Source organism: Myotis yumanensis, unplaced genomic scaffold (genome assembly GCF_028538775.1).
Source record: "Myotis yumanensis isolate MYYU_CA2020_CCGP unplaced genomic scaffold, mMyoYum1.0.hap1 SCAF_1, whole genome shotgun sequence".
NCBI lineage: Eukaryota > Metazoa > Chordata > Mammalia > Chiroptera > Vespertilionidae > Myotis > Myotis yumanensis.
The window spans coordinates 57984519-58009230 of record NW_027223752.1 but is presented as its reverse complement, the minus strand read 5'-3'; the positions used below and the strand labels follow the sequence as shown (position 1 = coordinate 58009230).

Sequence of the window (24712 nt, the reverse complement as noted above, 5' to 3'; positions counted from 1 at the left end):
ACCCACCTCCTAGAGTTGTTCAAGGTTGAAGATCTGTGTGAGCCCTCAGTGTTTACCTGAGCACCTCCTAGCTCACTCTCCAGGGCCCTTCTGGCTTCTTTCTCTTCCTTTCTCGTGCGCACAAGGGCCTCCTCTAGATGTCAGGCACTTATATAGGCAAGGATTAAATCTTTCTGTAAAGAGCCAGGTTCGTAAGTTCGTCAGGCTTCGTGACACCACAGGCCTTGTGGTCTCGGCCACAACTCCTCACTCTGCTGTGGTAGCAGGAAGGCAGCCATCAGCAGCGTGTCCGGGTGTGGTGGTGTTCCAGTAACACCGCATTTTTCACACAGGTGGCCGGCGGGCTGGACCTGGCCTGCTGGCTGCAGTGTGCCAGCCCCTGGCTTACGGAATCGAATCCATGACCCTTCAGTCCAAGGGCTGAAGCTCTAACAACTGAGGCAAACCAACCAGGGCACGTCATGGTTTCTTAATAAATGTCAGCTGTCTTCCAAGCTGGGGACTGCCCCTTGACACTGGTTTCCATGTTTTGCACAGAATGTCGAGGTCCTGGCCAGTCGGAGCACCTCACAGCAGGCCCAGGTGGATGCTGAGCTGCGCGTGCAGGCCCTGGAGGAGGAGAACGAGCGGCTGCGGGGCAGCCTGGGCGAGCTGGAGCAGAGCGTGGCACGGCTGCAAAGGCAGGCTGCTGACCTTCAAGGTGACGAGGCCAAAGCCAAGGACACACTCAGGAAGTACGAGGTGAGGGGGGCTCGTGGCGCTGGGCGGAGGCGGATCCGCCTTCCTGTGTGAGCCGTGTCAGGAGCGGGAAGGGATGCGTTGCCATCATTTAGTAGGAAAGGTCCAAGCACTCGGGACTGTGTCCTCTCTGCAAGCCATGCTGTTTGTTTCCCCACAAGTGGTTTGAATGGGAGCTGAGCTCCTAGTGAGGTCTGGGAGCAGGGCTGATGAAGGCAGGGTGGGGCATGCCTGGGTAGGCACAGGAACCCTGATCACGCAGACAGCAGACACGCTCAATGTTTGGACACCGAGCAGCGGCCTCCCCATCCCCGAAAAGGCCATCTCAGCAGCACCCTCGGGTCTGTTCTCTCTCATCACCATTTATTCTCTGTTAACACACAGTTGATGGTGTTTGAAGTCCCAAACCAATTTAACAAACCAGCTCTGGTTTACTGGGTTTCTAGAGGTGGGGGCTGTTCTAAAGAGACAGGTACTGAGGGCTGCTGACAGTAAAAGAGGGGACAAAAGACATGGAAAGGGAGATGCGTTCCAACAGAGGTTCCCCTAAGGTCGGAGTCACCTGGAAGCCTTTTCCAAGACTGGGTGCCGGAGTCGGTTCCCTCAGTACCTGCTCCAGGGGCGAGGCTGGATATCAGTGTTTTCCAAAATCCATCCCAGGTGATTCAGGTGTTCACGTCTGGCTGAGCACGGAACTGCAGACAGGCACACGCATCCAGGAGCACGGCTGTTGTGTGCCACCTTGGCCCAGGACACTCGGGCTGTGGCTGTGTCTCCTTCACTCCCCTCCTGCACCGAGCCAGCCGCATAGCCGCAGCACACATCTGAGCACACCTTGACCCCTTGTTTTGTCGTAGGGGGAAATCCGACAGTTAGAGGAGGCCCTCGTGTGTGCAAGAAAGGAAGAAAAGGAAGCCACGGCAGCCAAAAGGGCCCTGCAGAGTGAGCTGGAAGAGGCTCAGGTAAACACGGAGGCTGTCATCTCTATCCCTCACACAGGGACCCGAGAAGCAGGGGCGGAGGGATGTGTACAGATTGCCATTGGTCCTCGCCTCCCGGGTAGCTCCTTTGTAGTAACCACTGACCTCAGAGTGTCCACCCAGACCAGTGGGTCTTCCCTGGAGGACATTTGGCGGTGTCTGGAGAAAGTTTTGATTCTCACACGAGGGGAGATACTGCTGGCATCTAGTGGGGAAAGGCCAGGGATGCTGCTGCACATCTTACAGGGCACAGGACAGCCCCACAGCAATGAAGGGTCTGGCCCCAAATGTCAGCAGTACCAGGGTTGAAAAATCCTGCCCAGCGGGCATGGCTCAACCTATGAACCGGGAGGTCCACCTATGAACCGGGAGGTCCTGGTTTGATTCCTGGTCTGGGCACAGGCTGGAGTTGTAGGCTCGATCCCTGTGGGGCATGCAAGAGGCAGCCGATCAATGATTCTCTCTGATCTCCCTCTCCCTTCCTCTCTGAAATCAATAAGAATATATTAAAAAAGAAAAATGCTGATCTCGACATTAGAGAGCTTGACAGCTTTCCCGATATAAACGTGACCTGTGAGAGAAGGCGGGCAGGGCTGTCCCCCAGGCCCCATGGCGTTGATTGGTTCTCTGGCAGAAGCCAAGTTTCTCTCTCCTCTGGGCAAACAGACTCCAGCGAGTGCAGACCTTGAAGATGGCTTTGGCAGGGGCTGGAGGAAGTCCTTCCCTTGAAACTAAATAGCTATCTCCATCAAAATCAGTAGGTTCTTAGAAAATTAGCTTTTCCCACTGGAAGTTTAGAAAGCTTGATTGAAGTGCGTTCTAAAAAATAGTCTGCCCTGAAGCTGACTTTGCACAGTGACCTCCATGTGACCCTGGTGTCTCCCTGCTCTTGGTTTTAAAGAACCAGCACCAACCATCCCTCAGGCGAGTCCCTGAAAAGGTGAAAGCCCCTGAGAAGGTGAAAGCTCGGTTTTTGAGCAGTTGTCTGGGAGGAGCTTGAGGGCAGGTGGGGGAGGGGCCGTGAGAAGTGGTGAGAGCTGCCCGCAGGCAGCATCCAGATTTGTAGGCCTCATGGCATCTTTCCTCTCCGTACCCAGTACCCAGCTTTACCCCTTCGGGGTGGAGGAGAGGAGCCAGGTACTAGGATTCTCTCAGGTCCCCTTAACTCAGGGCCCTCAGCCTTCAGCGGTCTCCACCTTCTTTCTGGCTTTTGACAGAGACCTTGACTTTATATATAATAAAACCCTGTTTGTTTGTTCTTCCCCCTGACTTTGGTGATCTCAGTGTCCTTGCTTTGGATCTCTCTCTCTCTCTCTCCCCCTCCCCCTCCCCCTCTCCCTCTCCCCTCCTTCCCTCCCTCCCTCCCTCCCTCCAGATCTTTGTTACAAACTCTTGTTCTGTTTGGTTGATTTTGTGTGGATGGTCATTTCCCTGTGCTCCTGTTTAAGACTTGTGATGGCTGCAGCCCAGCCGCCAAAATGTGGGGTTTCAGTCTGTGAGCCAGTTGGGGACAGAGAGAGGAGAAACGTTAGTCCTCTGTATGGACAGAGATCTGCACCTCGTGTCACGCTCACACGGAGCGCTGGGCGCAGCTATTACAGGCCCTCAATCGCATCGTCCTTTGGTGTTTCACGCGGAAGGAAGTCGTTCACCAGCAGTGAGTCCAGGCTCCTAGTCAATCCAGGGGAGAGAACAGATGACGCCTCAAGGCCTACAGATAATGCAGCCACTGCCCCCCCCTGCTCTGTCCTTGCCTTGGAAGTTATCCTTCACCTGTTACTTGTGTTTGGGCCTGCTTTCCCGGGTGGGAAGATGGTGCGGATGCCTCATGCAGTGTGTGGCCATCCTCACACAATCCAGCAGGGATTTAAGAAGGGCCCGGCCACCTTATCACTGTTAACCTGAATTATCTGGTCTCAAAAGTTAGTGCTGTGAAAAGTTAGTGAACCGTCACCGTAAAACACGAGGGCTTCTCAAAAATCTGGAAGCTGATAGGCAGCTCCTCCTTCTGCATGCCCCTTCCCAAGGCTGGCCACTGCAGGGGGCTTAGCCCTGGGAGGGAGCGTTTTACATGTCAAAACCTCCTTGCCTTTAGCGATCTGTTGCACCTTCATGAAGAATAAATTTATCAAGTTGATAAATTTTCCCCAAGTTTAGACCCTAGTATTAGTCAAGGGGCTTGTATTGCTGGTCTTGGAAATACAGTCACGGTAGCTACAGAGCATTTCACTCCTAACTGCCAAATGCAAAGTTGCCATTTGGGGCATGTTTCATGTGAATTTGGGACATGTTTTCTCAGCAGTAATGTATCGGAACATTGTTTCTTAAATAACCAAAGAGGAAAAGCTATAGAGAGATGTGCTAAACAGCATCTCTAAACTTCAGAGTATATTAGAATTAACTGGGCACTTTCAAGTGCAAATTTTCGGGCCCCACTCCAAGAAGAATTGTGGATTCCATCAGAAAGGGCCAGAATCTGCATTTTCAGGAAGGAGGACTGTACCTTTGCCTGATGACTCAGGTATAAGAAGTCTTTAGGTCACTTTTGGGAATAGATATTAATTTTCAACCAATGAGTTTTATTATACTCACAGTGAGTCTGGGTTATGAGATATACCCAGATAGAAAATTGATTCCTCGCCTTTACAGATCTTACTACCCTGCAAGAGAGGCAAGCATACAAGAAATATTTAAAAAATAATTTAGTGAAAACTATTCTTCTAAGAAAATGTGTGTGTGTATGTGTGTGTGTGTGTGTGTGTGTGTGTGTTGAGGGGATGGGTGTTGGCTGGGCCCCAGCCCCACAGTGTGTGAGCCTTGGTCTCCAGTGGTGCAGGAGAGCAGAGTTGGGTGGGTTGAGCCAGGGGTGGAGCTGAAATGCACCCATCACATGGAGGTTGAATAGAGCGGTGGCTGGCTTGTCTGCTGACCCGGAGCCCTGGGATTGGGATCCAGGAGGAAGAAAAGGAGAGGCTGGGGGGACCTGTAGGTGTAGGGGTTGAGTTGGATCCTGAAGGTTCTATGGAAAGCCATTGACTGCCCTCTGTATGGGTATTATTGTTTTTCAAGAACTTACATCTTGAGATACATGTTTCTGAGAGGTTTTTTTCCACACAGTGGAACCATACACTGCTCACCTTACCCTGCATGCCCCCCTTGGCCCTAACACCACTGAATCAGCCGCAGGCAGATCCCAGGCTGGTGTGTGCCCAGCTGGGCTGTGGTGGGAAGCACTCCTGCTAATGGTCCCACGCTGAACTTCGGATTACCTTTCCTTAGCACCTTTGTTTCCCCCCAGCCACTTTTGTTGACTTTGGATCCCCACAGCAATTAACTCCAGCAGCTGGCTGAGTTGGCTGATTTTTTGCATGTAGCCAGAGGGGCAAGGACGCCTTCACAGGTGGCTGTTTGGCCCCAGGTCAGGTGGTTGGCCAGCAGAGCTGTTCACATGCAAACCAGCAGTGCCTGAAGTGATTTGGGAGTGTTTTCAAGATGCCTGAGTTATTGCACGTGACAGCAGCTTGTAAACTGTGAAGCACTGTAAACATATAAACCATTGGTGTGCAGCCTCTGCAGGGACACTGACTGAGCAGGTCCTCAGCGGTACCTGTACGAACCCACTCAGCCCTCAGCACCTCCCGACGTTCTCCGGAGGACCCCCCATGTGTGGGTCCTGCTGCCCCATTCTGAGCTGTGTCTCTTCTTGACATCCTCACACCAGTGGTCTCACCCCTCAGCCATTTACAGAAGCCGCTGTGACCTTCCCGAGATACCTTAGGACAGCGGTTCTCAACCTGTGGGTCGCGACCCCTTTGGTGGTCGAACGACCCTTTCACAGGGGTCGCCTAAGACCATCCTGCGTATCAGATATTTACATTACGATTCATAACAGTAGCAACATTACAGTTATGAAGTAGCAACGAAAATAATTTTATGGTTGGGTCACAACATGAGGAACTATATTTAAAGGGCCAGAAGGTTGAGAACCACTGCCTTAGGATTTTGTTTCAGAATTGCATGTTTTTCATATGAGGGCTTCAGTGTATGTGAGGTTGTGAGATGAGAGATCCAGGGAAACCCAGGGGAAATGTCGCCCCCCAAGATGGTTGCATTTTAACTAGTAGTATTTGGTGCTGAGTCACTAGGTAGCCACACGTGCATTTTTCTGACTGGTGCCTCTCCCTGTAACACCTCCTACTTATCAAGTCATCACCCTCTGGATTGCCAAGTTCTTTTTCTGCTGGGGATAGTCCAATCCTGGATTATGATGATTACAGCTCCCTGTACCCAGGTGGGCTCTTGGCCTGTGGACGTGTTCTCTGTCCTCATAGATTCATTGTTAGCTATAACGGTCATCTGCACAGCAGCGCAAATTCAAGAATGTTAGGTGCAACGCTGTAGATCACAACATGTAAATTGCCACGTAGGTTTAGGTTGGCCTCATGTATAACTTTTTAAAAAAATATTTTTTTAAATTGATTTTTAGAGAGAGAAGAAGGGAGAGGCAGAGAGAGAGAGAAACATCAATGTGAGAGAGAAACATCTATCAGTTGCCTCCCATGTGCACCCTGACTGGGGATTGAACCCGCAACCTGGGCATGTGCCCCGGCCAAGAATCAAACCAGTGACCTTTCGGTGCACGGGCAACATTCAGCCAACGGAGCCGCACAGGCCAGACTCATATATGACTTTACCTCACTTTCCAAGCATGAGCAGTCAGGTTTTCAGACACTACCCTGAATCGCCACCCCCAGCAGCCTCGGCCGTTTTGCACCCTTTGTCTGCCTCTACATGGTTTTGGCCACAGCGGCTTGGCCCCTGAGCTTCAGAAGCAGCAGTATCCTTGTGTCTCTGGGAGGGCTTTCCTTGGATCCTTTTCCTTGTTACTGATGTAATGGGTCTGATCGCTCTGTGGTGTGGTTGTGAAACCCGCTCTGCCGCCTGTCCCTGTGCCTGACCTGGTGGGTTGATGACAACACTGTCCTTTCCCTGCCATCTGCAGGGAAGTCTGAGTCGGGCCACCCAGGAGCAGAAGCAGTTGTCCGAGAAGCTAAGAGAGGAGGCTGAGCAGAAGGAGCAGTTAAGGAGAATGAAGAACGAAATGGAGAATGAGCGCTGGCATCTTGACAAGACCATTGAGAAACTGCAGAAGGAGGTGAGGGAGCAGGAAGAGGCGAGAGAATGGAGGGAGGGAGCACAGGGAGGAGAGGGTGTGGGATCCAGCCTCTCTGGGGGCTGATGAAAGCTAAGGAACCTGCAGTTATGTGAAAGCACAAATGCAGATCCCCTGGAACAGCTCATTGGGCTTGTTGAGAATCCCAGATACAGAGAAACAGGTCTAGACTATGCCAGCCCCTCTGGATTCTGGGCCTACCTGCTCCCTAGTTAGAGGTGGCTACACCTGGACAGCCCATGACTAGGTGCTTTGAAGAGTCTTTGGAGAGGCTGTAGGGGAAAGAGGAGGAGATGCGACCTGTTAGATGTGCCCCAAAGCTAGCTCCCTGACCCCAGATGGAGCGTGCAGGTGGGCTCACCCCGTGTCACTTCTTCCAGATGGCCGACATTGTCGAGGTGTCCCGCACATCAACGCTGGAGCTCCAGAACCAGCTGGATGACTACAAGGAGAAGAATCGCAGGGAGCTTGCAGAAATGCAAAGGCAGTTGAAGGAGAAAACCCTAGAGGCAGAAAAGTCCCGTCAGACTGCCTCAAAAATGCAGGAGGAGGTAACGTCAGGCCAGACCAGCTCCTGGTTCCACCTTTATTCAGAGTCCCCTTCCAGACTGCACTTCTAGGAAGACTGGGGGTGGATTCTTAAGTCAACATCCATGCTTGATTCCTCCGTCTTAACGCTCTGGATGGTTACATGGGATCAATGGCTTGCTAAGGCACAACGCACCCCGGGCCTCTGAGGTGAAATTGACAAGACTGTAACTCGACCATTTCCTTGATGAATCCAAGATTTTCTGCCTAAAAAGATTAGCTGCCATTTATGGAGCACCAGTGGTGTGCCCAGCTGTGTCCAAATGATTCATATGTATTAATGTTTTAATTTAGTCCTAGAACAAGGATTATAGTAACCATGGTGTTCTTTTTTTCCGCCAGTCTTAGAAAATACAGACTTTTATTGGAGTGGGAGTGGTAGACAAGAGTTTCAGAATAATAATAATGGAGACAAAAAGAAATCTTCAGGAATTTATGAGTATTGGAATTATTAAAACATATTTTTGGTTTTATAGTGAAGAATAATAGAACAAAGTAACCCAAATGTTAGTTCCCTTAAGTCTCGACTTCTAAAGGACTGAGAAACATAAAGGGAATGGTTTTGATTATTTTAATGGGAAGCTAAAGGCTCCGAAATGCACATACAGTGAGTGCTGATTGCTATCTGTGCTTCTCGCCAGCTGCATGACCTTGAGCACATTACCCCAATTTTCTGAGCATCTGTTTGTTGCTCCCTCTTTAAAAATATACAAAATAGTAATGATTTAATAATTAACATGCGGGGCTAGATAGCAAAAAGTCTGTATATCCTGAATACTAACATTATTTTTATTTTATTTTTTTTATTCTAAGTCTTACTTTTTTTCATAAGCAGTTCCAAGAGCACTAAGATTCCACAGGAAAACATGTTTTTCTTTAAAAAACAAACTTTTAATATCTTTGATGATCAAAGAAAAGTTGCCCACGAATCAGTGTGAAGTGTATGGTAGATAGAACAATGGATACTTACTACAGACTTCTAGAACACGTCCGAAGGATCCTGGGAGCACGCCGCCCCCCCCCCCCCCCCCCCCCCCCCCGCAGGGTCATAGGATACAGGAATCCAAGGAAAAACTGAAATTAGCTTATTGGCCTCACAGTTCTCTTTGGCATTAAAAACTCATTTCGTTCTATAGAAGGTGGGTGGAGGACTCAGATGTTCACCAGGATAACAACAAACACCTGGTGTGCAGTTTTGATTTTAGAAAACCATAGTGTCAGAGTGACCCTTGCAAACTGCTTCTGTTGCTCTTTCTTCCCTCCTTCCTCCCTTCCTTCCTTCCTTTTCTTTAAAAAAAAATATTTTTATTGATTTCAGAGAGGAAGGGAGAGGGAGAGAGAGATAGAAACATCAATGATGAGAATCATTGATTGGCTGCTTCCTACATGCCCTGCACTAGGGATCGAGCCCACACCCGGGCATGTGCCCTGACCAGGAATTGAACTGTGACCTCCTGATTCATGATTGGTGCTCAACCACTGAGCCACACCGGCCGGCCACTTCTGTTGCCTTTTCTATGACAGTTCTTCTGCTGGAGTCTTCAGATTGGAAGGAGCCTTAGTGATCTAGTTAGATAAGGAAACTGAAGTCCAGAGAGGGTAGTTAAGGTCAGATGGAGACCAATGTTGTCTATAAAAGGGCCCTAGTGAAAAAAAGGATTCCTCGTGATGAAAACAAGAGGGCCCTTCTTAGACTTTCTCAGTGGTGGAGCCCTGTGAGACTGTTTCCGTTTGAATGGCAGAAACGGACACCTCATCATTCTGAAAGGCAATGACAGTTACCCCCTGAGTCAAGCTGCTGAGCTCATGCAGTTAAGACAAAAGTGAATTAACAAGTGAAGATCACTCTGGACCCTTAAAAACTCAAACTCAACTCTGTTCACTATGCCCCCACCCACCAATCCTAAGTTAAAAAAACAAAACAAAACAAAACCGCAGGGTCCAGCCCAGATGCAGTCATACTCACCTCCTTTGTTTTGAGGGAAATAGACATTTTGCCCATTTTGCCTTCAGTGTGGAGCTAGGGAAGTTCTGATGCAGGTAATCTTTAGAAAATTAAGACAGAATGTATTATTGTTCAGTTTATCTTCTAAATCTCACTCAACAAAGGGCAGTTTTAACTCTGTGAGGACAGCAGGAGTAGGTTCAACAGTTATTTGCTTACTTGTGATTCCAGATGCTAAACACTTAATGCTCTCGTGCATGTGCTGATTAAGTGCTCTCAGTATGCCAGAGCCCTCGAGATGTCCCGGGCACATCCTGGTCAAGTGGAGGGATGTACTGGGCGGTGCGATGAAGGGCTGCGCTGGGCATCTCGAAGGACAGCAGCCAGGAAACGCAGCCTGTCAGTCTTTCTGACTCTGAAACCTGTGTTTTTTTCTGGGATTATTTGATTTGATTCTCATAACAGCTCTAGGTTGGTTTTAAAATTATTTCAGTGTTGCAAATTATTAGGACACTGAGGCACGGAGAGATTATGTTTTTAAGACTTTTTTTTGGAGAGATTTTGAATGTTCTGGAGTAGAGTGCACCATCTGTAGCCTAACCCTGACCCTAACCCTAACCCTAATCTTACCTCTAACCCTAACCCTGACCCATGGGACGGTGTTCCCTTGTGCTTTCACTCACAGTTTCATTTCACAGTCGTCTTTTCACTCAGTTTCCACCAAAACCAGACTAGGGTTTTCACCAGGGGAGGTTTTCATGGAAATGCCAGGTGATCCCATCAGCCACCAAGAGAGGAACGCGTATCTGAAAGTTTTCCCGCTGTTCTTCCTAAACGAGTCTAACCTATTGGGTCCCCTGACCCTCCCAAGACCATCGTTGGGGCTTTCCCAACTTTTCTGTGAAAAGCTCCCCCAAGCAATAGGATTCTGTCTTGGAGTTTGTCACTTACCCTCATGTACTCCCTGAAGGAAGTAACCCCATGGTGTAGTCTTCCTAAGACTGTGCTTTTCAGCCTTCTCCAGAAGGGTAGGAAGTTGAGAACAAAACAGACAGCCTCGGGCTTCACCGAATTTGTCCACACAGATGTTTCAGTAATGCCTAGTGTGTGCGGAGGTGGCTGGTCCCTTCCAGGAGATTCCAGAGAAGTGGAAAACCAGGCCCATCCCTGTGAATCAAACTCTCTTGTCTGTTGCAGCCTTCAAAGCTGTTAGCTCAGTGCCACCTTGTGGATGAAAAGAGCACTGTCAGTTATGACCACTAATTTTTCTTCTAGAGAACAATGATTTTCACCTCACTGGCATGTTTATATTATTAGATTTTGTGCATGCAGGTTGCTTTGGAGGGTCATTATTTTGTTTTTATTTCCCCCTAATTTTAAACCTCTATTGGAATGATGCTGATCCCAGTGGGCAAGCAGTTATCCGCTAGAATAGCACCGTGGCTTTCTGATCATGACCGGAGGGGAAAAATACCTCTTGCATTGCAACCAGTAATACATCCCTACAGATATGTGAATATTTAGTGCAAGAGTTTTACAAAACATTATTTGCTTGTACTCTACTCTGAGTATTCTATATAATAAAAGGCTAATATGCAAATTGTCCCCTTGACCAGGAATTTGACCGGGAGTCTGACCAAGGGGCGGGGCCGGCCAGCCAACCTCCCGGGTCGCCTCCCCCCAGCCAGCCTGGCCCAGTAGGCCCCAATTGGGGCAGGCCAGCCAGACCCCACCCGTGCACGAATTCGTGCACTGGGCCTCTAGTTCTTTTATATTTAATTTTAAAATTCTGGTCAACATCTACTATATTAAATTTATAACCCAATGGGTTGCTACCTGTAGCTGGAAAAGCCCCTCCCCCCCCTTTTTTTATAGAAGAGGAAACTGAGACCCCAAGGGCAGTGGCACTCAGGCCTGCTGACCTCAGTAGTGGGGTCCCCCTGCTCCTCCTCAGGCTCTGCTTGCGCACTGTCAAGGGCTCTGGGCCCCTGACGTGCCCCAGCTGAGCAACCCCTTCTCATTGTAGATGCGCCTGATGGAGGAAGAGTTGCGGGACTACCAGAGAGCTCAGGATGAGGCGCTCACGAAGAAGCAGCTCCTGGAGCAGACGCTGAAGGACCTGGAGTACGAGCTGGAGGCCAAGAGTCACCTCAAAGATGACCGCGGCAGGCTCATCAAGCAGATGGAGGTTTGTGGGCCACCCGGGCGGCCAGGGCCTGTGGAGAGCGGGAGGGGGACTCGAGGGAAGCAGCTTCCCTGTGCAGACCTCAGCCTCTGGGGAGTCCCTGCTTTTTATTCTCTCAACCAGCCAGACGTTAGGAAGGCTGTTTCTTATCTTTTGTATGTGCCCTGACCAGGATTTGAACCCACAACCTTTTTGGTGACCGGGAGGATGCTCCAACCAACTGAGCCACCCGGCCAGGGAAAGAAAGTCTTTTCTTGACCTGGGGAAGCATAGTTCATGGACTCATAGGGCATCAGAGCTGGAAGGAGTGATGGAAGTAACTTAGCCTGGTGTCCTCATTGCCTTGAAGGGGAAGCAAAACAGAACCCCCAAGAGGCTAGGTGCTTTCACACAAGGGCACATAGACAGCTCGTTTTCTGTGTGCTGCGTTGGGCTGTGCTGGGCTGTGCTGTCGACTACAAAGGAGATGAGACTGCTGCAGATCCGGGGAGGGGCCGAGCGGTGCCATGAGGCCAAACTGCCTACATCCTAGGGACACCCAGACCCCATGCTCCGTTCTTGTTTGCCGATTTTGGCCCATTTTCCCTTACAGATGACCCAGCTTGGCCAAAGCTAGCAGCAAACTGGCTCAGTCCACTTTTGGATACACAGTATAAACACAGTCCAAGGCAGTATATCAGAAAGTGCTCAAGGGAGTCACCAGCTGGGGGTGATCTGTTCACAAGATGAAAATGCCACACATTAGGAAAGTGAGTCAAGTAATAGAATCTAAATACGAACAGCCCACCAAGAATGGCAGGAAGAAACTTAATATCAGGCCACCTGAATTTATGGAAAAGAGTAATCCTCAAGAATAAAATCAACCCCAAACTAGAAAAATCCTCCATTCCCCCTCACCCCATCCCACATCCCACATCCCATTGAAATTTGTAGAGGGAGAAAGAGACTTAAACATCTGCCTCAGATCTATGGGAGAAGATAAAATTGTCAAGGTTTTGATGAAGGGCAGAGAGTGCTCAAGGCCACAGAGAGAGCTTAAATTTAAAATCAATGGAATTCCTGATTCAACTTTGCAAATAAATAGAAATAACTTTTAAAACCTTCAGGGGGCTTAGTAGCAGTTCATATCTAGGGAGTGATGTTTCAGCCATTAAAGGTTTTATTAGAAGGGCCCTTTTTAGAGGCTGGGAGAGTCTGGTTAGTTTTCTAGGATTGTTCTGTTTTGCTGATGTCCTGGTTCTGATTTCATTAGGGGATGTCATTTTAAGGCAAGCTCCATGCATCCCCGTTAACCAGGAAGTAGTAATTCTAGGGCCCAAACAATTTGGTTGAAAGCAAGCTAAAGCCTCATCAGGCAGTAGACTAAGAGCCTTTGGTGTAAGGACCCTGGGCCTGGCCCCCTGAGTGCTCGGCTGGGTTCTGTACAGAGCAAGTGCTAGGCAGGAAGAGAGCCCTGGGAAGAGGTGCTTTCAGCTAAACATTGGGTTGTCAGGTCACCCCTTCTAGAATATTCTGACTTAAAAAAAAGAGCATTGACTTTTGCTAACTCAAGGTCTGCAAGCAGTGGCATAGCTAAGCTTCCTTTGCCCTTCTGCTATATTTTAGGTATTTCTCTGTTAATTACAAAATGAATGGCTCTCAAGGGCACATCCTGAGAGGCACCCTGGAGGGGTATTTCCTCCCCTAAGAGCCAGCTGGCATGCTGTCTTGTGGTGATAATATCTTGCCTCTTCCTTCACTAGCATTTCAGCTAATCCTCAGGACTCAAGAGCTCTCTCAACAAGGAGCATTTTCGGTAAACTCAGAAATCAGGTGGTAGGTAGTCTTATGTAAATGTGGCCCTTGTGGGTCTGGTTTCCCAACTTTAGTGAAACTGGCCTTGGAGGAGTCGGCACCACTGAACAAATAGAAGGTTTGGTGCAGGGTTCAGCTGTCGGTCCTGAGTTGGGCTTTGAGACTCTTGGCTAGTGGGAGAGAGCTGTCCAGGATCCCTACAGATTTCCGTCAGTAACAGGGAAGGCATGCACACACATTTAGTCATTCACACAGATTCTGTGACTTTTCTTTTTGCCACTTAGAGAGGCACCCATAGCTTGCCAGTCAACTTAGACGATGGCAGAGACAATATTTATGTGCAGGTGCCTCAGACGCTCGTGTTTAAAAACTCTCAATGCTGGTTGCATTTGTGTGTGTGTGTGCATGGCTCTGAGTTAACCCAGACTTATGACAAATTGGCTGGTGGTAGTAGAAACACATGCACAAAGCCCACATCCCCAGTCTAGGTGAGGAGGTTTATGTTAAAAACCTTCTTTTTGTACACAAAGATACTTTGCAGTTCTTTTCTCCTAATGTTCAATGATGTTCCATTAGGAGCCAGTGAGGAAGGCAGAAATTACCCTTCTTCTGTGACGGTTCGTTTGGCAGAATGGGCCATGCTGTCTTTATGTTACTCTGATGCAAATTGGGGACCGCAGAGCGCCACCTGAGGTTCCTTTGAAGCAAGAGGCAGGTGCAGAAAGGCTGTTATAGACTGACTCCTGCAAGGCTCTTGGAAACCCTGAGCAGGAGGAAAGCAAAACATTGTCTTGAGCGTGGAGTATTTAGGGGAATTTGCCTCGGATGATATCTCATTTCCCACAGTAATTTAGATGCCTTAAGGTAGATCTTAGCGGTTATTGGTCCATAAGGAGGAAAAAGACTTAAAAGAGATGCACTTAAATATCCTCAGTGCTTATGTCAGGGTCTGGGGTGACATTTTTCTCCTTTAATGTGTTTTCTAAATGCACAATTACATTTTACAATATGAAAGCAATAAAACACAGATTTAAAATACCTGCTTGGGCAGTATGAGAAATAGACACATTCTTCCCCAAGCCCTAAGGATGCTCAGCTCTGATGTGCCCCGGGGTGGGGGTGGGGGGGGTTCCTTCCACAGGGCGGTCCTTGCTCCTGACCCAGGTCAGGGTAAGTCAGCGGGCTGTGTTTGTGACTTCTTTCTTAGGACAAGGTGTCTCAACTGGAGCTGGAGCTGGAAGAAGAAAGAAATAACTCGGATTTGCTGTCTGAGAGGATCACTCGGAGCAGGGAACAGGTACTGCACATAGAGGGATGATGAGCGGGTTGTCCCCTATGGAAAAGGAAATCCAAGAGGTTAAACCTGAGGATTCAGCTGGAGGAGGGAAGAAAGCTCATGCCTGTGGAAATGGTGGAAGAGTGCTTAGTCGGCACCATAGGAAGCTACGAGGAGGGAGGTGTCATATATAACGGAAGGCGGAAAGTGGAAGTTTCCCGAGTGGTTGTGGATAACAGCCTATTAGCCATCACAGGCACAGAGCTTTCAGAGCCGAAGCTCTAAGAATCATTAGTTCAACGAGCAATTGTGGGAGATTCGGTAGCTAGCACTACGTGCGTGCAATGGAAAATCAATGATATGATGTAGACTTTTACTTTAAGGACTTTGCACGCTAATTAGCAATATATAAACCTATGAGGCGTTCACAGTGCAATAACAGTACCTTCCAAGTGAATGCTTTCTGCAGTTTTGAAAGGAGTTTCGCTTACATTTGATCCTTACAGCAACCCCGGCGGGCAGCTGGGCACAGTTCACCCTGTCCTCACACAGTAGGTAATGGGGCTAATTTTCCAAACTACACTTAGTGTAATTGCAAGACTTTTAGATTGTGTTTCCATTTTTAATTAAGGCAAAGTTCAGAGTGGTTACGTCACATCCTGGAGACGCAGTATCACCTCACTAGAACCTGGTGGCCACGTCCCCACTGCCCGCCCAAAGCCCCTGGGAGAGAACGTGTGTAAACGTTATGATTTTGAGAACTTCTGTTCACTCACCTCAGCCTTTCATTTACATGATGCCCGAGGATGCCTGGAGGAACCTCTCCTGGGACGTACTTTCAGTGACAACTGAGTTGTATGCCTTGCTCCTGAGGATGGTGCCGGGGAAACTGGACATAGACGTTTAGAAAACTCTCCACCGCTTGATTTGCTCTGGGCACAGTCTTAATTAAACAATGCCAGCAACACCTAAAAGCCTCGGGTGATGCTGAGTAACATTTAGGAAATTATCTGTATAAAGGATTGACATAAAAAAATCTGAAATGCAAATTAATTTTTGCAAAATCTTCCTTCTCCCAAGAAGCACTTTCCTCTGATCTCTCTTACACCTTTTCACGTTCACCACCTTCCCCCATCTCCGGGTGACCAAGAACTGTGGTTCCGATGCTGGGGGACAGTGCCATTCTGAGCTGGTAGCCTCTACTCAAGGCTGGAGCGGAATCACTGGCTTCTTTTCCATCTGCCATTGTTTCCCTGTTGACAGGTTCTTTGCAAACCAGCAAGGTGGTCACACTATGCTGCTCCCTAGGGTGATGCAAGTTCCAACCGGAGGCTCCATCCCCCTCCCCACCGAGCTCAGCTTCTCTGGCAGGTTCCAGTGCTGTGGTAGCGTCCTTCCCCTGGGGGATGGCCTCCCTCCAGCCGGAGCTGCAGCAGTTTAGAGAAAGACCTTCATGAAAACCTGAAGGCCAGATGGAGAGCCCAACCGTGACCTTTGCGCCCTCATAGGCTCTTAGAAAAATTTTCTCACTGGTAGAAAAGCTGTTGTGTTACCCAGCCTGGCTAAGTAGCCACATTACCAGAGGGCATTTCGGGATCTGCTAAGCATTTATGAGAGAAGAAGTGGCCATAACTTTGTTTTGCAAATGCTTCTTGTGAGCTATGCAAGGAGGAATGGTGGGAAAGCATGCCATCCTGTCAGTAACCAGGCTGTTAGAACAGACTTCCAGGCCCATGGCTTATACCCAAAACAAAACCAGACAGACTGACCCAGAAGGAGGTTGCCTCCCTTGGTTCAGCTGATGGCCCCACCCTCAGAAATCAACCCCAGGAGCAGTTTGCTTTTGGCGCCTTGTCACTCCTCTTGGAGAGCTCTGGGGCCCTGGGGGGCAGAACTGCTCTCCATGCTGTGGTCATGGTTGAAAATATTTTCACTGAGCCAAGAACTTGAAGTAAGCCCAGGGAGGATGTTACGGGAACTAACTTGGCCTACTGGGAAGAGCACTGGGCTGCTCAGTATTTGTCAGGAGATTTCTGGAGGTGGTTCTGATTTCTAGCATTGAAATGCTGTGAGAAGGTCTTCTAAAACCCAAAGTGTCCGAGTCACCCCCATCCCCTCCCTGTAGCTGAGTTATATGCCCTAAGAGATGAGTTTCACAGTCTCTAGACCAGGGGTGGACAAACTTTTTGACTCGAGGGCCACAATGGGTTCTTAAACTGGACCGGAGGGCCGGAACAAAAGCATGGATGGAGTGTTTGTGTGAACTAATATAAATTCAAAGTAAACATTACATAAAAGGGTACGGTCTTTTTTTTTTTTTTTAGTTTTCATTTCAAACGGGCCGGATCCGGCCCGCAGGCCGTAGTTTGCCCACGGCTGCTCTAGCCGCTTTGCCCTATTAGCTCTCTTTCCTCTTCTATTTCTCTGTTCTTCCTGCACTCTCTGAGGTAGGGAGGGCAAAGCCTGGTGTGTGTTATATTAGTAAGTGGGAAAATGGAGCATCATGTTCAAATTGAGGTAGGACTTGCTAAAACAACAGCTAAGCAAACCCCTGAGATAAAGTGGTGTCTCCTGCCTCGGTGCCCAGGGCCTCTCTTCCGGCCAGTGTCGCCCCGGGTTTGTGAGGAAGGGCAGAAATGGGTGGGCCAAGTACCCGCCTCACAGGAAAGTGTTCCATTCTTAGTCAAAGTCAAAGTGAGACTTATGTCTTGCCCCTGAAAGTAAAAGCTCTGAGTAGAGGCGCCTGGGTGTAGCTGTTTCAATCCACTTAGGTTAACCTTTAGGGCCATGTGCCTGAGCCTTCCTGCCAGAGTCAGAGAAACGGGAGACATCCAGACCTAAGGCCCCTTCTCCTCAGATGCTGACCTGGGACACCTGAACAGGAGATGTGTTGTTATTGCCAACCTGGTTTTTATCATCGAAGCTGAACCCTCAGCAAACTCTAGGCACTGAAAAGGGAAGGCGTGGGGAATTTTATTTTTTCTGGATGTTCTTTCTTTAAATTTAAAAGTTTATGGCTCTTCTTAAACTCTACATTCTCAAAAGCTCCTCCTCTGACTCTTTACTTCCCCCAAATACCTCCCATTCCTTTTCCTAGTCTTAGTGATAGGGCTGAGGTGAAAAGGCTAGACAGAGAGGGTTTCCAGTAATACTAGCAAACGGCCAGCCTCTTTCACAGAATCTTAGATCTGGCAAGGACTTTGGTGTTCATCCTGCCAAACTTCTTGTGCAAGACAGGAGAGATCTGAGGCCCCACGCCACCATGATCTGGCCAGTTACAGAGTGGTCTGTCTTAGGTCTCTGGATTCCCAAGACAGTGTTCCATCTAACCGTGTCTAAAATATGATAGACACCTTCTGTGTGAATGGCATTGCAGTAAATGAAATAGACACCTACTATGTGCATGGCATTGCAGTAAATTAGACACCTACTGTGTGCTCGGCATTGCAGCAAATGTGATATAGACACCTGCTGTGTATATAGCATTGCAGTAAATGTGGTAAACACCTACTGTGTGCATGGCATTGCAGTAAAGTGTAAAATTATCAAAAGTATGTCCTGTCCTTGAGGTACTGTGGTTTGTTTGAAGAGATGGTGCATGTCTGAAAAATGGATCTAACAAGAAAAAGCAATAGATAACTAAATGCCAAGTGAAGGGTTCAGGCAGCTAATGGGGGAAAGACCATCATAACAAGACTGTGGAAGAGTTCTTAGAGGAAGGTGGACCCGGAGTTATCTTTGAAGAAAGGGTATGATTCAGACAAACTAAGAGGAGTGGGAAAGGAATCCTAGAAAGAACGAATGGTGTGAACCAGGGCTGGGAGGTAGAAGCAGGAATAGATGGCTATGGCTTGATCAGGGTTCTGGTTTCCTCACAGGATTAATAGGACCGGTAGGTTGAGAGTTTTGGATGGACTCTATCCTGACAGCACTGGGTAGCCACCAAAGGGTATTGAACAGAACAGTGCAGCGTTCACAGGGATCTGCGAGTCATGTAGCCGAGGTGGGGGTAGGACAGGAAGGGAAACCTGGAGGGGCCTCACCTGGGCTGTTCTGAGGGACAGAGGACAGGAAAGGCAGCGTGAGATCAAACATCCTATCCTTTCCACGTTGTCCCCCTCTTTCTCCTGTATGCATCTGGTGCTCAATCAATGCTGGCCACATTATTTCTGAATTTTCAGCCTTTCTAAGGCCATTGTTTCCTGTTTGTGCTTAGGATATCATTGTTCAAACTGATGCATTCAGGGAATCCTGAGAGACAAGTTTTTCAAACCTTTGCATGTTCAGGTTTTGTTTTGAAATCTGACTATCATGAAGGAGAGGGATGGATTTGGATTTGGTGAAATGATTTCTTTTACAAAACAAAGATGAGTGTTTGTTTTCTCACCCAAATACAGTTTCACCTAATACGGGGGTGGGGGGGTGGGGGGGGGGGGTGGTGGTTCTGATTGACTTAACTTTGAAGGAAAATTCAGTGAAATAGAGGTGTTTTACTGGCTTTGCTCTGTTTAAATCTAGAGAATCCTTTTTTTCTCTTCTTCCTCCAAAGCCATTTTTGACAGTTACCACCTTACTGAGAATTCCCCAGGTGCTGGGTGCTGTGCCCGGGCCTTGTGTTGGCTTTCAAACGTCAGAGAGGCCAAGGCACTACCACTACCTAGGGCAGTGATGGTGAACCTTTTGAGCTCGGCGTGTCAGCATTTTGAAAAACCCTAACTTAACTCTGGTGCCGTGTCACATATAGAAATTTTTTTGATATTTGCAACCATAGTAAACCAAAGACTTATATTTTTGATATTTATTTTCTATATTTAAACGCCATTTAACAAAGAAAAATCAACCCAAAAAATGAGTTCGCGTGTCATCTCTGACACGCGTGTCATAGGTTCGCCATCACTGACCTAGGGTCACACAGCGTGTAAGAGGCGGAGCCAAGGTTTGACTCCAAAGTCGACTGCCTCCCACCTGTTCCCATCATCCCAGCACCAGACTGTAAGAGTAACCTCCCCCAATACATTTGGGGTCTCTGTTCCCAAGTTAAAAATCATGCCATGCGGTCTCTTAATATGGCTGAAGATTTACGTTCCCCTGTTCCTCTCCTCTCTCCTCATGAGTCCAGGACCCAGGGCAAAAAGAGGCCCTGCTTGGTGTGTTTTAAATGAGTTCGCTGTCCTAGCTCCTGGGCACTGCTCTGTCATCGCTGTGGCTGAGTGCACACAGGTAGCAGTGAGCTGGGCCTGAATGAAGAGACGTTTGCTTGGCCGAGAAGCAAAGATGACTCTTCCCACCCAGGCAGCTGGCGGGCAGGATGAAATAGACCAACTTGGGAGCTTCGGGGCTGCTCGGTTGCCTTGGCAAAGTCTCAGGCTTCTGCAGTCACCTCAAGGAACTGCTCCCCAGTGCCGGCCCCCACCTGCTCCTTAGTCTGCACCAGGGGGTGCAGCCACCAGGGTAGGGGACTGGGAAATATAGAGCTCCATCCAGGCAGTCAGTGAGTGAGAGATCAAAACGGGATTTCTTTCTTTCTTTTCATTAAAATAATCCTATTCTCAGCACTGCCTCCTATGATATCAGCTGTTCAAAACCCTAATGTTTACAGTTGGTTTTGGGTTAATGATCATTTTCCTTTCTGGCTGTCCTTTGTGAGTATCATTTTAATGCCAGCGAGGAGTGCAGGCTCACCAGCCTTTCCCGCCCAATGGTACACACAGGTGATGGGGTTAAATATTGTTATTAGCAATCCTAAGTACCTCTGGCTTTTCATTAACCCAGAAGGCAGCTGCTTCCAATCCAGAGAGCTGGCTCAGGTCACGGGTGCCTCCGCCCTAACACCCATTGGCATGCGATGCTGTTATTCTGATCCCAGTGCTCAGGGTGCAGCATTCGCGCAGCCCAGCTGTGATGAATGGCCGCCTCCAGCTCCCGTTCCGGTTTTAATTTGACGGGAAAGTTTTCACTTGGTCTATTTAATATAGCTGATGGGTAAACAGCACGTGAAGCGCTGAGCTTATGTAAACCTGTTTTCCCAGCCTCAGAGTCACTTCCGTGTTCCAAAGGAGGAAATTGGCGCGGCCAGAGGCTGCTGTGGTCTTGCGTGTGGGCTCGGGAGATTCGGAATATCCCAGTTCCTCGGGCCACTCCTGGGGGCCCCGGGATCTGGCGTACGGTCCAGCCCACCCTCGGGAACATCACATGACGTGCCTTGTACGAGGCTCCGCATGGCAGGTTTATTTTAGGATTTAGTGTCGGGCTGTCCTTTGTGAAGAGTTGCAGGAAGCCTATCACATTTGCCAAAAACCTGGGTTTCCAAAAGACTCGAGAGAAATGGGCCGCCTGGTTCTAGTAACTGTTAGGTTTTATGGCTACACATGTGTTCCTTCCTCTTCTACACTCTGATCTACCTGATGCTTCCATTTTAATAGCCATCTTTGAGGGGCTGAGCGGAGAGAAGTATTTATTGTTTGTTTTGTGTTTTTCTTTGGAGAGGCACCCTCTGCCTGGGGCTCTCCAGGGGGGTCTGGAACCCGTGGAGGCCTCCCTGATGCTGCTCCCCAGGCTCCTCTCCCCCGGAGGCCCACTTCCTGGCGGGTCCAGAGCTTTCAGTTCAGGCCACTGGGGGAGCAAGACCTGGCCAGTGGTTTGACCTCACAGGGTTTTCCCTGAACCCCACCCGGGCCCAGTGCTGCATGCCTGCTCGGTGGTGATCCTTGAGTCCCTCCTCGTAGACATGGCTTTCTCTTGGGCTCCGAAGTCCTCGCAGAGCTCCCCCTCTTTGTAGGGGCTGCTTTTCCCGAGAGCCCTGGGCCTACAGGTTTGCTGAGAGGGAGAAAAGGAACGTAGAATTACTATGAGACTAGAATTACTATTCTGGACTAGAATCCCAGATTAGAACTCCACCGATTCCGAGCCGTCCACCTGGAAGTGGGGGTGACCGCATCTGCCTGAGAGAGTGCGGGAGGATTAATGGGCTCCCAGCAGGCACTCCCAGTCGCTCAGTGCCTGTCTCAGGGCCTCTTCCCTTCCCGTCCTTCCCTCCTGGGTCCTGGCCCTCGGGCTGGAGCACAGCTGCAGCAGTCACCGGACCCCCAAAAGCAGATGCTGTACAGCTGCAACGAGACCCTTGCCTCTGCGCTGCCGGCCTTTTATGGTCTCTTGGTGTTTTGTGGCCTCACATCCCACAGCAACGAAATTTCTAAATTTCTTTCTCTCTCTCCAGGCCTCCAGTTCTTCCTTACCCTCCACTTTAGGGAAAATAACCTCCCTCTCCCTTCCGTCCTCTTCCCCTCCCTCCTTCCCTCTCTCCCTCCCTCTGAGCCAGAGGAGCCTCCCCTCCTCACCCCCCCCCCCCCAGCCCTGAGTGCAGGGCATCTCCCCTGCCACCCCTCTGTGCCCTCTGTGCCCTCTGGTTGAGGCCGTTATCTTGTCCCCCCCCACAGGGGTTCCAGAGGGGAGGGGCCTCCCCACCTCTGCAGCCTGGTTCCCTCTGTGCTGAGCCTCCCAGAGCGAACTTCTTGCCCAGCCAGATGCTTTCCCGCTCCTTCTGCCTGACCTACCTCAGTCCTCGCCCCTCTCCGCTTTTGGGACGGGTCCGTGTCCTGGTTTTCTTTGTCTCCCCTAATGGGGTGGAGTGGGGAGGGCTCCCCAGGCATGGCTCTGGATCCCCCTCATTCTTCATGAGTTCTCCTTGGTGAACTCATCTGTCCTGTGGCTTCATGTGGCGCCACCCAGTCTCCACACCTAAACCTGCAGCCGCTCCTGGACCCTCAGGGTGATGGGGGCAGTAACTTACCTACTTCCTGGGAGCTGGGTTAAACGACTAACACTGTCACACTGCTCTAGACTTACTTTAGTAGGTGCAGTAGAGGTGTTCGCTGCTGCCACCTGTGTGTGGGCCCCGTGTGACTGCCCCTGTCTGCCTCTCCCGATCTCTTAACCTGTGCCCTGATGCCGCATGACAACTCGGTCCTTCCAACTCTCCCAGCAGCCCCTCCTCTCTCTGACCTCCTGCTCCTTCTCATCGGGGGTCCCCGTTTGAAAAGCTGCAGTTCCTCTCCTGGCCCCTTCCCCACCCTGCCTGACGCGGACACTCAGGTCCCAGGTAGGGTCCCTTTCTCTGGAGAATTTGCTTGGCCTTCTGTGTCTGGCTTGTGGCCACTGCTGTGCACCAGCACCCTGCCCTTCCCATTGCAGTGACACTGACCAGGACGAGCCCGTTTGTCCCCCACGAGGCTGTAATCCGGGTGGGTGCTCTGTCGGTCTCTTTGTCACAGTGTCCCAGCGCTGACAGTACAGTCTGAGCAAACAGACGAACCCACCCATCCTTCCAGGCCACCCGGTGCCAGCACACAGTGTGTGCTCACAAACACACTCACCTCTCACCTGTACAGAGCAGGTCTGAATGTGTGGAGAGCCTGCGGATGGAGGCGGGGGCCTCTGGCTTCCTCGGAAGGGGAGCTGCCCAGCACCCCAAAAGGGGGAGGATGCTAACATGTGCTTTCACTGTTGTAGGCCAGCTCCAAGGGCCTCATAGGCATGCCGTTACATTTGTTGTTTTAGGAACTAGAAGTCTGCCTCCCAGAGGTGAGATGACCAAGGTCACGACAGGGGAAGGGAAGCTAGGCCGCTGGTCTGGTCTGTTAATTACTTCCCATCGCAGTGAAAGTTTAACCGTGTCCTCAGTGAGGCCCGGCCTGTGCCCAGGGCTGTGAACAGAACACTCTCCCCCGGGAACAGAACAGAGTGAACAGAACACATCATGGTCCCGTGGCCCAGCCATGCGGACGCCTGCCCTGCGTGGTGTCGTCAGCTGGCTCAGCCACGCTCGGAGTGGGGCTGTGAGCCCGCATTCGTTACCGTGACTTTGTGCTCAAACAGCAGTTACAGGCATCCTCCGGCACCCCTTCCCACCATGTGACTCCGAGGGCTCTGGGCCAGGAGGAGTGGGAACGGGCCGCAGGTGAGTTTTACCTGCTCTGCCCGCTGACCCCTGGCATGGCTGGCATTGTGCCCTGGTGTGCACAGCCTGGAGGGGACTGCCTGCCTCCCCAAGTCTTGGGTTGTATGTGGCAGCTGTAGTTGAACCGTAGGTCTGTTTGAAGCCCTTTCACTGAGTTGGTCGCAGCGGTTCTCAACCTGTGGGTTGCGACCCTTTCGCAGGGGTCGCCTAAGACCATCGGAAAACACATATATGATTACATGTTGTTTTTGTGATTAATCACTATGCTTTAATTATGTTCAATTTGTAACAATGAAATTGGGGGTCACCACAACATGAGGAACTGTATTAAAGGGTCGCGGCAGTAGGAAGGTTGAGAACCACTGGGAGAAAGCAGGTGGCCTGGTGGGCAGTGAGCAGCGGGTCTGGCCCAGGTCCTAGTCCTGTTTCCTCCAGCATGTGTGTAACTGCCCTGGGCCTCCCTGTCCTCTGCTGGAATGGTCTGGGCCCCTGTGACCTAAAAGTCTGCCGGGAAGAAATGCAAAAATGTGAGCGTTATATTATTTTTACTTTTTGGACCATAAGGGTACCCTGTCACTTGTGGGTAGAGTCCCCGCTTCCCCCTTGTGCTCTCAGAGGCCTTGATGTCCAGGCCCTGCCCATTGCCCGTCTCATTCCTTATTGCTCCCTGTCGCCCCCCTCTGGGCCAGCCACACCACGCTGGTCAGGACAGGGTAGATGGGAGCAGGTGCGAGCTAGGCCCAGTGTGGTGGTGTCTCCTCGAACTATTTCTAGGACCCCCAGGTCTTGTCTCCAGGTGGGGACAGGGTGAGCTCATCTTTTACTCACCAGGGAGCCTGTCCCGGTGGTGAAAATCCAACTGGAGGCCAGGCTGTTATAAATGCTCCCCAGGCCGCAGGGACTCCTGCATGTACACCTCCTACCCAGGCTGGACCCCAACCTTAAGAAGGAAGGCACAGTCTTATTTCCTGGTTCCTCTGGACAGTGCTGGGAGCAGTACTGCGGCCCCGCCTCTGGTGGACAGCCCTGGGAGCAGGTCTGGGGCCCCGCCTCTGATGGACAGCCCTGGAGGCAGGT

The 24712-nt window shown here is 50.0% G+C and overlaps 1 protein-coding gene across 3 annotated transcripts in view; it reads left to right on the top strand.

The window, feature by feature from the left end:
• Positions 1–24712, top strand: part of CGNL1 (cingulin like 1) — a 163012-nt gene that overhangs the window by 120133 nt on the left and 18167 nt on the right. For 2 of the 3 annotated variants that reach the window (XM_070421953.1, XM_070421962.1), the window contains exons 9-14: positions 538–741; positions 1596–1700; positions 6721–6873; positions 7272–7442; positions 11451–11612; positions 14611–14700. In XM_070421953.1, the coding sequence (XP_070278054.1) occupies positions 538–741; positions 1596–1700; positions 6721–6873; positions 7272–7442; positions 11451–11612; positions 14611–14700 (885 nt within the window). The remainder of the gene's footprint in view (positions 1–537; positions 742–1595; positions 1701–6720; positions 6874–7271; positions 7443–11450; positions 11613–14610; positions 14701–24712) is intronic. The other variant, XM_070421972.1, reaches the window with a different exon arrangement.